This window comes from Drosophila novamexicana, unplaced genomic scaffold (assembly GCF_003285875.2).
Source record: "Drosophila novamexicana strain 15010-1031.04,08,12 unplaced genomic scaffold, DnovRS2.1 tig00000770-arrow-pilon, whole genome shotgun sequence".
NCBI lineage: Eukaryota > Metazoa > Arthropoda > Insecta > Diptera > Drosophilidae > Drosophila > Drosophila novamexicana.
The window spans coordinates 1,623,822-1,635,923 of record NW_020824821.1 but is presented as its reverse complement, the minus strand read 5'-3'; the positions used below and the strand labels follow the sequence as shown (position 1 = coordinate 1,635,923).

The following is a 12,102-nucleotide window of genomic DNA, read 5'->3' as shown; positions in this document are numbered from 1 at the left end:
TGCAAGCATTGGTTTGGTTTTAGTTTTATTAGCGTTTGTACCCTACGGGACAACTGCATTTCGAATGCATGTTTATTTAAATGCAATAGCTACTTGGACCGTATAGAATTTACTGTAAATTTAATAAAAAATTCGTATTTTAACATAGCGGAAAATGGAAATTAGTGTGCATATATAGAGCTGCCGGTTTGAAGGTCCCATTGCTCACTTCTTGACGATGTTATTGACGGCACATACAATATTTCGAGCAGAGATGCCGAACATGTCGATCAGAACGGCCGGTGGTCCAGAGCGTGGCACCGTGGGCACAAACAGATGCTTCACCACGAAATTGCGATGCTCGGCGAGAGCGCTGAGCACAGCCTCGCCCAGACCGCCTTGCCTGCATGGGAGTAAACAAAAGATAAAGCCATTTAGTCTGACAGGAAGCCAATCTGGGGGTTTCACTTACTGGTAATGATCTTCGACGACAACCACACGGCCGCCGCACTGCTTCCCATGCTCCAAAATCAGCTCCACGTCGAGTGGCTTCACCGTGAAGGGATCGATGACACGCGCCGTGATGCACTCCTTCTCCAACTGCTCGGCGGCGGACAGGCACTCGTACAGTGTGATGCCGGCTCCAATGAGCAGCACCTCATCGGAGGGCTTTTGGCGCACCACCTTGCCGCGTCCAACGACAAAGTTCTCATCGTTGTTGTAGATGACGCACGTATTGGGACGCGAGGTACGTATAAAGCACACGCCCTTTGTATTGGCGGCCAGCTCAACGGCACGCTCGGTGCTCACCGCATCCGAGGGATAGAAGACGGTGCTGCCGGGAATAGTGCGGAACAAGGCAATATCCTCCAGGCCCATCTGTGAGGGACCGTCCTCGCCAATGCTGCAGCCACAGTGGGATCCCACAAAGTTCACGTTCGTCTGCGAGATGGCGCCCATGCGTATCTGATCGAAAGCGCGCGTAAAGAACGTGGCAAACGTTGAGGCAAAGGCCACGGTACGGCGACGGCAGGCGGCACCAATGGCCACGCCCACCAGATTCTGTTCGGCAATGAAGCATTCGATATAACGTTCTGGATAGGCATTGCGCAGCTTATCGGAGAACGTAGAGTTCTTGGTATCGCCATCGAGGGCAATCACACGATCGTTGTCGGCGCCAATCTTGGCCAGCGCTGTGCCGTAGGCCAGGCGTGTGGCCACCGCATCGCCCAGCTTGTAGTTGGGGGGTGCGCACAGCTTAATATTATTGATGTCCACTTCGGGCGCCTGGCCCGATTTGCACATTTTTTTGGGCGTCAGCTTGACGTTCGGATTGACAATCTGGCTCTGCAGATGCTTGATGACGGCGGGCGCCTTGTCGCCCAAAGGCTTGCCATGCCAGTTGTCCAGATCCTCAATGTCCGGAAAGTCCTTGCCCTTGAACGTCTTGGCAATGATGGCCGTGGGCTTGCTCTTCGTGCTTGCCGCACAGTGCAGCGCCTTGCACAGCTCCTCGATATCGTGGCCATCCACGACGAGCGCATTGAAGCCGAACGCCTCCAAACGATCCCGGTAGACATCCATTTTGTGCTGCAGCGAGGTGGGCTCCGACTGGCCCAGCCTGTTCACATCAAAGATCACGCACAGATTGTCCAGGCCATAGTGGGCGGCAAAGTGCAGCGACTCCCAGACGGAGCCCTCGGCGGATTCGCCATCGCCCACAATCACATAGGTGCGATAGTCGGCCTTATCGAAATTTTTGCCCACATACGCCATGCCAGCGCCCACGGCGACGCCCTGGCCTAGAGATCCGGTGCCGACATCTATGAAATTCAGACGCGGCGTCGGATGACCCTCCAGATCGCTGTCGATCTTGCGCAAGTTCTTCAGCTCGTCCACGGGAAACAAGCCCGCCTCTGCCCAGGCGGCATACAAAATGGGGGCCGCATGACCCTTGGACAGGATCAGACGATCGCTGGAGGGATCACGGGGATGCTTCATGTTCAAACGCATCTGCTGGAAGAACAGCACGGACATGATCTCGGCAAGAGAACTGCATGATGTTGGGTGACTGCAAGAGTAGCACAGCGAATAGAGACAAGATTAATTTAAGGATTCAACAGCACTGCGTAATAAGAATGGGATATACGAAAAAACATATATCGGAATAGAATATGTATGTACAGTATGTATGTACACTATTTATTATTTATTATTTTTGTTGATCTGGAAATCATACGATCATGTTCATAGCCCTAAAATTGTTCATATAAATAAATCCGATATGCTGTGAAAACTCTGCAACCAAAGTGGAGGCTCGTCTTACAGACCACATTTGTATACATTACACACATACATTCATGTATCTATATGTATAAATGGACCTTATCGCAGAGACGTTTTGTATACATGTATGTACATATGTATGTACATTTTGACATAGAAACCAGTTGGCCGTTTTTTAGTCTCAAATATGCACGTTCTGCAGAAATAGATCTGGGCACACAAACTTTTTGCATGGATTTGTAGGGGGGCCCTTGGCGACGCCCTTTGCTCAGTAAAGAACTATTGAAGGTTATGTCGAATGGGAATGCTCTAGCCGGTCACCTCTATATAGTTTGTAATCGGTCATATCTTTAGCTGTAGCTCTCTCTCTACCAAGCAACTGTAGGTTATCTGCTTACCAGGGGGGGGGGGGGGGGGGGGGGGTAATAGAAATGTCACTACCAAACACATACTAACGCATGTGCATGTTGAGAGTGGCTTATCAGTAAAATGGAAAAGTGAGATGCGGTCCAATTGGGCTAAAATGCATTGAAATAGTTGATGATAAGCCCGTACTTTAACTGTTCAGCTTATCGTGCATTTAGTTTAATTAGTTACCCCTCATAAAGGTCATAAAAAAGTCAGAGCGTGGTAGCGATTTTGCGGCCATTAAAAATGATGTTTGTGTTGTTTTCTGTTGTTGCCGTTATTGCTATAATGCGTTGCCAACTGGCCGCAAAATTCTGAGCTTTTGAACACTAAACTTCGTAGCGCCGCTGCGACGCCTCACGCACATGCATACATACGTGGATGTGTGTGCCTAAAACTGGATATGCTGTTTTTACTGAATAAGCTACATTTGTCAAGGTCAGTAAAGGTTAATTAACAACTTTGCAAATTAACGACCAAATCATTAATCGCAGTTTTTCTACAAGAATTGGAATTCGCATGCAAACGCACAAACACTTAAACGCGCACACATACTTAATGTGCATGTGTGCGTGTATGCAGGGCAATAAATAAATGTGCTTTTTTAGAACGGCGTTGCATTGAAAAAAACACGTGGCCTGGCAGCCTTAAGCCGGGGGGTCACCTTTGCCGGCCCAAGAGTCGCTCGAGCGTGCAAGGCACACAACTTTTCCTAAGGTGACTGTATGCTTACCCCGATTTGGAGGCCTGGGTTGAGTTGATGGAATCAATACGCAACTTGTGCGCAATATCTTTCAAATCCTGAACAGTCTTGGCTTCCGGCTTGTGATACGCCATACTGAGTACGATACGCGTCGGTGTTGGCTTAAGTGGTGACCTTGAGTTGTTGCCTGTTAACCAAAGGGTGGCGCTTCTATTTTTGCAAACGGCGGACCAAAATAATGCCGTATTGGTAGTTTAAGATTCCTTGGCACAAAAGCGGTCAACAACAATGAACTCGTGCATCCGGCGATTGGAACTAAACTGCCACCGCTGTTAATTTTGCTTTGTATGGGCGCAATTCTGTCTGCCTGTGGCGACGTTGACGTCGCAGTCGTTGGCACACCAAATAAAAGCTTTAAAGTTGAAGAAGCGATGAAACGGCTTGGTTTGCTTGCTGCTAGAACGAGATAAGAATAGGTACATTTAGTTTGATGTGCTTTTAAGCCCACATCTCACTCTACAGCACGAGCAGTGAGGTACATTATTCGATTCGCATGCGCAAGTTATTTTAAAACAGAAGATAACTCAATGGTAAGCGCTTTTACAGTACGCCTTGAAATAAGACATTGGTCGCCCAACATATGCGCCTTCGATAGCTCAGTTGGTAGAGCGGTGGACTGTAGTATGGCCCTTATAGTAGTATAGACATCCATAGGTCGCTGGTTCAAATCCGGCTCGAAGGAATTAACTTTTTCCTGTTTATTTTTTATAAAAGTACCTTTTTACAGTGTTGAACATACGAATATACTAAAATTTTGCTTAACGTTGATCGCATTTAGTTTAAAATAAAAAATATTAAAACAGATGATTTGCTGCAGGCGTAATCTAAGAAACTGATTTATAGCAAATAGATGTTTGGAAGTCGAACTAAATAAAAATGCCAACTTGATGAAAAAAAAAAAAAAAAACAAATAAAAAGCAACAAAAATGATAAATCCTTCGAGCCGGATTTGAACCAGCGACCTATGGATGTCTACATTGTAATTTCCGTGCTACAGTCCACCGCTCTACCAACTGAGCTATCGAAGGCGCATGGACGGACGGAGCTTATATGCACATTGATTGGGGCACCGTTGAGGCGGACAATTGTGTGTGTCAACAAATGGGGGGAAAAAAAAACGCATTCTGGCAATTTAGCGTGTAGATTTATTCTCGGATGCGCACAAGTTGAAATAATTATAAATAAATACAAATAAATATATTTATGTAATCTCTTTTGGATATACATAAAATGTTGTAATATCATTTGTTGTCTGTTTTAGTTGTCCTAGTATAGATTTAACTAATGCATAATTTAGTTAGCAAAATAGTTAACGTTAACAATACATAGTTACATTAAAATTTACACTTTGTTTTGTCTTTTGGTATCAATTTCATTAAAGACTTGCAGCAGCTCTTTGTTCGAAAAACTTGATGATAATGGTTTTCGTAAGTCAAGACAAAATTCGACTATATTAAATATGAATCTATAAAAATAGGCATATGTTTTACGGTCTAAACAATTTTCGTTACGATTTTCTTTTGTGCACAATCAATTTTTACTCACGATTAACAACATTATAATGAAAGCTGCTTAGCGTGCACAGAGATTGTATTCTGTTTTTTTTTTTTAATTTGTATTCAAATATGTTAACATTATATATTTATGTATAAAGTTTTATTTTCTTGATATTTTACAGGCGGATTTACTAGAAGCTGTTTACAAAATAAATAAATGAATGCTGTGTGGAATTTGATAAGAAAAAGCAATAACAAAAATCTTGTATAATTAAACAAATGCACAATGAACCTTAAACACAAAGGAAAAATACACAAAACGTGATATCACTAGCTAAAAAGTCGACGCAAAGAAGCGATAAATAAAAGCGCTAATAAGAAACGTAACGCACGTAAATTATAATACAAAAACGAAATTATTATCGTTGCTCGGCTCAGTCCAGTGCAATGCCCTGCATCCAGGCGCTCAAATCGCTACCATCGGATTCCATGATTATCTCGTCGGGTTCGTCATTCGCCAGCAAGTACTGTGCCGCTGTCCGTCCGCTTAAGTAGGCGCCATGTACGGTGGAGTAAAAGCTGGAATGTGTGTGCTCGCCGGCAAACACAATGGCAGGCTGTCAAGGGACATTGAGTAAGAAATTGGAGAAATTATAATTTTCAAAGCTACAGAGCTGTGGACGCTCACCTTCGTGGCCTGCGGCGTCGCATACAGCGGCTGGGCCAGGTTCTCGATGTCCTCCTGCGTGGCACCCACGGGTATTGAGGTGTATGCGCCACCCGTATAGGTTTGTGTTTTCCAACTGGTGCTAAATACAAAAACAGTTAGCCGTATTGGAATAAGACAGGATCAATTCTACTTACCATACACACGTCTTGGGCTTGGGCACGTAGGGATCCTGCAGAAAATTGCGCAGAATTTCAGTGCATTTTTCAGCGACTGCCTCGTTTGGCAACGTTTCCATATACTCGGCTTCGCGACCCGATACCCAGCCCAGCAGTAGTGTGTCCGTAATCTTAGCAAACGAGTAGATCTTCTTAAACCAGTTCTTGCTAAGATAAGCCTCTGTAGCGCGATCCTCCTCGCTGACAGCGTCCTGCTTCTCATCATCCCAGAGCAGCATCACCTCTGATATGGCCGCACTGAGAAATGGTCGCTCGTAGACCAGAAAGATTTTGTCCACAGTGCCGAACATGAGATTCTCAATTGATTCCTGTTTATACTGCGGCAGCTCCGGATCGAAGAGCGTTCGGTGCGTATGCTTCAGCACGCCCAGCGGTATGGTGCATATCACATGCGCCGCATGGAAAACACGTCCGTTCTCGCAATCGACGCGAACAGAACCCTCGGGCGCATAATCACAATTGCTGCTGCCATTCGACTCCACGGAGGCGCCACGCAAGGCGGCGCTAGCTGCTGTGGGCACTTCCGTGACGGTCTTCTGCGAATCATCGGAATCCTCATTCTCCGAGTTTTCATCAACGGTTTCCAGCCCGGTGAATGTCTTTTTTCGTTTCCAGTGTATCTTCTTTACCGGGCACTTGGTCATGATGGACTCCTTGGAAATCTGCGCGCTCAGCGGACGCAGTATGGAACTGTAGCCAGCGGGCAGCACAATATTGCCGCCCTGCAGTTCCGTATAGCTTCCTGCAAGCAAAAGTCAACAACAATTTTTAATATACTTGAAACCGCACCAAGCACAGAATTGCTGCTCACCTAGTTCCAGCAAGTCCACCTCGTTCATGTTGTGGCAGCCCGTGATGCAGGTCTCGCGCTTGAGCAGGCAATTGAATATCAATTGCTTCAGGCGCTTCTCCTTGGGATCCTGCACGGAGCTCAGGTAGATCTGAATCTCATAGTTGATGTGCTCCCCCACGCTGTTAATGTCCGGCGGTGGGCTGTACTGACACAGGAAATACTCATCACAGCGGCGTAGAAAACAGACGTACGCCTCGTAGATCTCCTGCAGTATGCTGAAAGGAACCTGATGACCATCCTCGGTGGTGGCCACCACTTTGTGCGGCTTTGGTACGTTCACAACGCTGACTAGACCATGCTGCACGGCTATCTCAAATATCGGATTGCCCAGCACGCCGTGTATCCAATTGGCGCCCAGTTCCACCTGCGGAGATATATGAAAGAAAATAAATGAAAATACGGTCAAAATATGATCAGTGGAAAACCCACAACAGGGGTATTCACCACTAAAATGTTGTATATTCTTTTCTGATTATTTTTAAATAGTTGCGGATTTTAAATAATTTCATATATATTTCAACATTTTATTTTGACCGATTTATATAGAGCTCTATGACTACTGAACACCCCTAATAACATAATGTTACTCCTCCTACTTCTTCTAGCTACTAAATATGTGACAGTGTCTGTGTCTTAATAAATTAATAGATAAAATATATACCACTTTCCATTAAGCCTGATAAGAACTGACCTATATGATATATATAAGTTAGTTATAAGATAATTCTTGGCATTGACGACTTGCTCGTTAAGCAAATGTGATGTATTTAAATCCCAATTTTAGGTTTTTTATAATTTAATTAAACCATTTTTAAACTGTCTACGTGATTGTTAACCCGTCGCTGAATGCAACGCCCCCTTTACGTCATAATTGGAATAGCTAATCTTATCTAGAAATTAGTCAATTGTATAACAATCGGGAAAGGGCAATGCTCGTGCCAGAACAGAGCTGGGTGGCTTGGTAGTTGCCACTTTTGGCTAAAAAAAAATATGCACCAAATAAAAATGCGAAAGGTGGCAAGGGCAAGGACACGCAAGAGGCATTCAAAATGTGGGGACGAAAAAAAAAATTATTTTGATTTTTAAATGTATTTAAAGCTTTAACTTTAAATTAAATGTCTATAATTTTGTATATTTTATTTACTAATATATGAACATGCGGCAGGTTGTGCGGTGCGTTGAAAAATCTATAATTTTATATTTTTGTCCGAGCCAAAAAAAAAAACTCGTCGCTCAAAAGCAGTAAATGGACAAAAATACCAACACACTCTGCCTATAACCCTGCTACCCTATGCGGTTGCCGACAAAACATATTGCTTACATAATGCGCCACAATACCTTTTGATTATTGCCGAGCGGTATGGACACAATACGCCCACCCACCCGACCGCGCGCTTCCACAATGAGAAAATCATCGCAACCGTTTTGCAATAGATGATTGGCAGCGGATAGACCAGCCATTCCAGCGCCAATTATCAAAACCTTCACATTTGTGCTGCCGCTCTGTGTGCTGCCTGTGCCGCCGCTGGATGCAGCGGCACCATCGTCGGCGACGCGGCCAACCGCCGCAGCCGCAGCCGCAGCTGCTGCAGCCGTTGCTGCCATATCGGCGAGACCCTCTTCTGTGGGCGATGGTGCAGGCGTTTTTGGCTCCTTGTCAGCCATGTTGCTTTGTTTCACATATGCAAATAAATTTTGCTTTTTATTAATCACTTTTAGTGTTTTGCGTTTGTATTTTTATTCCTCATAGCATTTCGGTAGAACTTTATTTTGTAACGCGACGGCCACGAACTGTTTTGACGTTTAGCTGACAGCGACTGTGAGCATGGTTGAGTTAGGTGGTGGAGGCGGCGAGGTTGCGCAGCTATTTGGAGCAGCGACAATGCGCCGGCATGCTGTTGAAAAGCAACGTTAATATACTTAAATAGAAACAAACAAACTATTACTGCATTAAGAATATTATTTTACATTTATTTATGCTTTTTGCGACAAAACAACTATAACAGCTGTGCATGGCCAAGATGCCAGCCAGTCGTTGAATGTAAATAAGTTGCTGGTGCTGCCAGACCATGCAACGGCAACGTGCTGGCAGCACTAAACTAACATCTGTAAGAGTTGCATCCTTGTTTTTGTTGTTTTTTCTGTTAACAGTTAAAATGCATAAATAATAAACGAATAATAACAAATAAACCGAGTAGTTCGCCAGTTAAGAATGCGAGCAATATAAATACACTCGTATCAACCAGCAACAACAAGCAGCAAAATGACCGACGCCTACTGTCTGTCCAATTTTATTGATTTTTCACAGCATTTGTCACAGCCGCTGAGGCACAGCAATCGGATCAAGGTAACAACAAATTGTTGTAATTTAATACAAAATGGTAACTGGTATTTGTTTCTCTATTTCATAGTATACCTGCTTTGATATCTCTGACAACTACATTATCTTTGGTGCCACCTCGGGTTCGCTGTACTTTTTCAATCGTGGCGGCAAGTTTATGCACCTGATCCCAAACAAACATGGCCCCGTCACACACCTGAGCATCTCGGCCAACAACAAGTATGTGGCCTTTGCCACCCAACGCTCGCTCATCTGTGTGTATGCGGTGAATCTCTCTGCCCAGGCCGCGCCCCAGGTGATTGTTACGCATCTGAGCACCGATCAGTCGGTGCAGGTGAGCTGTATCCACTGGACGCCGGATGAGAAGCAATTCTACTATGGCGATACGCGTGGCCAGGTAAACCTGGTGCTGCTCTCGTCCTTTATAGGGCACAGTCTGCTGTTTAACATGACCGTGCATCCGCTTCTGTATTTGGATGCGCCTGTCGTGCAGATCGATGACTTTGAATCTCTGCTCCTGGTATCCAACAGCACCAAGTGTATTCTATGCAACACCGAGTACGAGGAATACAAGCAGGTAAACCAGCACAAATTTAACTAGCTTAGTTCTTTTTATACCTAATATGGCTTTTGCCCGCAGATCGGTAACCGTCCACGTGATGGCGCGTTCGGCGCCTGCTTCTTTATATCGCCCCACGAATCGCTGCAGCCGTCGCGCATTTACTGTGCCCGTCCGGGTACACGGATCTGGGAGGTTGATTTCGAGGGTGAGGTGGTACAAACACACCAGTTTAAGAGCGCACTGGCCACCGCACCCGCCAAGATACTCAGGCCTAGCGAGAGCGAGGCATTCGATGAGGAAGATGCCGATGCACTGGAGGCCAACGATGAGCTGCTAAACTATCAGCCGCAGCAGCTGCAGTTCGCCAAACTACAACGTCTGGGCCAGAACTTTCTGCTGGCCTACACCGAACTGGGCCTGTACATATTCGATGTGCGCCACTCAACGGTGGTGCTCTGGTGCAATCAGTTCGAGCGCATTGTGGACTGCCGCGTTGCCGGCGCCGACATCTTTGTCTTCACGCAAACAGGCTCTCTGTACAGCGTGCAGCTGCAGACGCTGGAGGCGCACGCTATCTCGCTAATGCAGCTGTCAAAGCTGCCGCAATGCGCCCGGCTGTTGCGCCAGCACGTCAAATACTTTGCCGACAAGGCGCGCGAACATGACGAGCTGAAGCAGCTTAACCAGCTAAAGCAGCTGTTGATTGAACGGCAGCAGTACGAGCTTCTTAACGATATATCCGTGATCTTTGATGCCATTGCCCAGTGCACGGGCAGCGCACTGGACACACAAAGCTCCGGCGGCAGCTCGGCGACAACAGAGCGCAGCGCTAGCTTGAGTACGGTGGGAATTGGAGGAGGAGGAGGAATTGGAGGAATTGGCGCCGGCAGCACGGCTCCGACCAAAGGCGTCTATGTGCTGGAGAATGCCTTTTGCGATAATCTGAAGCAGCCACCCAAGTCGGGACACTTCAAGGATGCATTGCTCACAGTCACCGGCAAATTTGGCAAGAACATCATCAAGTACAAGTTCAACATATTCGCCGAGGAACAGCAGCAGCAGCTGGTGCGCGAGCTAATACCCGCTAGTGAGCGTTCCCAACCCTTTAAGGATATCAAAGCACGCTACGAGACGCCGGACGAGGATGAGGAAATTGTCTGCCGCAGCCGGAAGCGTGCCACTGTCGCCACGACCCCCACGCCGCACATCAGTCCGGAGGAGAAGACCATCTACAACCTGTACTTGATACACAAGGGCGCCAAGTTCAGTCGCACCCACTGCGTGGAGCGCTATCGTGCTGTCTTCGATCAGTATGCGGCTAGCGAGCTGATGCAGCTGCTGGCCAGACTTGGGCAGGTTATGCTGGAGCATGGCGACAGCCAGGAGCAGGCGCAACGCAACTGCTACGAGATGTATTTCAACTATCTGAATCCGGAGTTAATCTGGGAAATGGATGATGCCACACGCGATTATATAGCCAGCGGCTTGGCCCTGCTTAATTCCGGCATGGAAATTGTCCGCTGCAGCCATTGCAATTTCCCGCTCCGCTTCCAAAATGCATGCCAATACCACGAGCTGGGCGCGGTTTTGCTGCGTTACTTTTGGTCACGGCACGAGCAGCTCAAGTGCTTCGATGTGCTGCAATCGGTGCCGGCGCTGCTCGATGTGCTGGCCAAATTCTATTTGGCCGAGCACAATCTGGACAAAGTGCTGCCCATTGTCTTCAACTATGGCGCCGTCGAACTGCTGCAGGATGTGGGCAGGCAGCTCAATGGCGCCGCCTGGGCGCGCTGCTTTGAGCAGTTTGTGGAGCTGCAACGGGGACGTTTGGTCTGCGTCAACTGTGAGTGCGTCAGCACCGTGGAGCTGGAGCAGCTGTCGCGGCACTATTTCTACACATGGAACTGTTTTCTTAACATTGCGCTGGATCATCTAACGGCCAGCGAGACGCTGGCACTGATCTTTAAGTGGAGCTCGTATATACCCAGCGATGCGATCGATCGTGAATTCTATAAACGTTGCCTGCTCAAGGGCTGAATGTTAGTGTTGCCCATTAAGCTATTTTCTAGCTAAATTGAGCTATTTACGAGTTCGTTAGTCAGAAAACGTTGAAAAATTTTACTTATTTAGCTTTTTCACATCTGGCAACCCTGTTATTTGCCAATTCTAGTTTGAAAAAACGAATTCAGCTTTACTTTTGGCTATTTCTCACATTGACCTACGGCTACTTTGTGAAGCTGCAGATGGCAACATTAGTTATGTTATATATACACACATATATATATATTTAAAGGTATATAAAGATATTTATTGTTGGAAAGCAGGCAACTTGCAACATTCCCAGCACATGCTCCTAATTATAAACTTTAGCTAAAGCTATAGCCAAAATACCAAAAGCATTTATTCTATATAAACGTATATTAAAACAAGATATATTTACATGTATGTATGTCTACCAGCTGTATGTGTTTGTGCGTTAATAATAAATACAACAACATTGTATACTTC

At 46.1% G+C, this 12,102-nt stretch overlaps 3 protein-coding genes and 2 non-coding genes across 6 annotated transcripts; 2 read left to right on the top strand and 3 right to left on the bottom strand.

Annotated features, from left to right (window-relative positions):
* Nucleotides 1–90: 90 nt before the first annotated feature.
* On the bottom strand, nucleotides 91–4,247 carry LOC115763642 (transketolase-like protein 2). Of its 2 annotated transcripts, none has more exons than XM_030706277.1 (4): nucleotides 4,154–4,247; nucleotides 3,407–3,829; nucleotides 452–2,050; nucleotides 91–382 (listed from the first exon to the last, which is right to left on the bottom strand). In XM_030706277.1, exons 2-4 carry the CDS (start codon nucleotides 3,508–3,510, stop codon nucleotides 205–207), a joined length of 1,881 nt encoding a protein of 626 aa, XP_030562137.1. In that variant the 5' UTR covers nucleotides 3,511–3,829; nucleotides 4,154–4,247; the 3' UTR covers nucleotides 91–204. The 2 variants fall into 2 exon arrangements, with proteins under 2 accessions (XP_030562137.1, XP_030562138.1); XM_030706278.1 differs by having other exon boundaries at nucleotides 3,407–3,832; nucleotides 4,154–4,243.
* Trnay-gua lies at nucleotides 4,022–4,118 on the top strand. Its single transcript has 2 exons — nucleotides 4,022–4,058; nucleotides 4,083–4,118. It is a non-coding gene; the product is annotated as a tRNA-Tyr (tRNA).
* Nucleotides 4,248–4,370: 123 nt separating the features above from the next.
* On the bottom strand, nucleotides 4,371–4,464 carry Trnay-gua. Its single transcript has 2 exons — nucleotides 4,428–4,464; nucleotides 4,371–4,406 (listed from the first exon to the last, which is right to left on the bottom strand). It is a non-coding gene; the product is annotated as a tRNA-Tyr (tRNA).
* A 142-nt stretch (nucleotides 4,465–4,606) lies between these two features.
* Nucleotides 4,607–8,399, bottom strand: LOC115763700 (spermine oxidase). The gene is made up of 5 exons (XM_030706389.1): nucleotides 8,030–8,399; nucleotides 6,650–7,055; nucleotides 5,797–6,580; nucleotides 5,621–5,741; nucleotides 4,607–5,549 (listed from the first exon to the last, which is right to left on the bottom strand). The coding sequence occupies exons 1-5, from the start codon at nucleotides 8,354–8,356 to the stop codon at nucleotides 5,367–5,369; spliced, it is 1,821 nt and encodes a 606-aa protein (XP_030562249.1). The 5' UTR covers nucleotides 8,357–8,399; the 3' UTR covers nucleotides 4,607–5,366.
* Nucleotides 8,400–8,938: 539 nt separating this feature from the next.
* Nucleotides 8,939–12,067, top strand: LOC115763699 (Hermansky-Pudlak syndrome 5 protein homolog). Its single transcript, XM_030706387.1, has 3 exons — nucleotides 8,939–9,038; nucleotides 9,103–9,609; nucleotides 9,673–12,067. The coding sequence occupies exons 1-3, from the start codon at nucleotides 8,955–8,957 to the stop codon at nucleotides 11,629–11,631; spliced, it is 2,550 nt and encodes an 849-aa protein (XP_030562247.1). The 5' UTR covers nucleotides 8,939–8,954; the 3' UTR covers nucleotides 11,632–12,067.
* Nucleotides 12,068–12,102: the final 35 nt, after the last annotated feature.

Coding starts and splice junctions, on each gene's coding strand:
- LOC115763699 (XM_030706387.1), top strand. CDS start 8,955: ATGACCGACGCCTACTGTCTGTCCAATTTTATTGATTTTTCACAGCAT. Junction 9,039..9,102: donor GGCACAGCAATCGGATCAAG/GTAACAACAAAT, acceptor TCTATTTCATAG/TATACCTGCTTTGATATCTC. Junction 9,610..9,672: donor AGTACGAGGAATACAAGCAG/GTAAACCAGCAC, acceptor TTTTGCCCGCAG/ATCGGTAACCGTCCACGTGA.
- LOC115763700 (XM_030706389.1), bottom strand. CDS start 8,356: ATGGCTGACAAGGAGCCAAAAACGCCTGCACCATCGCCCACAGAAGAG. Junction 6,581..6,649: donor GGTGGACTTGCTGGAACTAG/GTGAGCAGCAAT, acceptor TTTTGCTTGCAG/GAAGCTATACGGAACTGCAG. Junction 5,742..5,796: donor AAGCCCAAGACGTGTGTATG/GTAAGTAGAATT, acceptor TTTTGTATTTAG/CACCAGTTGGAAAACACAAA.
- LOC115763642 (XM_030706277.1), bottom strand. CDS start 3,510: ATGGCGTATCACAAGCCGGAAGCCAAGACTGTTCAGGATTTGAAAGAT. Junction 2,051..3,406: donor ACCCAGGCCTCCAAATCGGG/GTAAGCATACAG, acceptor CTACTCTTGCAG/TCACCCAACATCATGCAGTT. Junction 383..451: donor GTCGTCGAAGATCATTACCA/GTAAGTGAAACC, acceptor ACTCCCATGCAG/GCAAGGCGGTCTGGGCGAGG.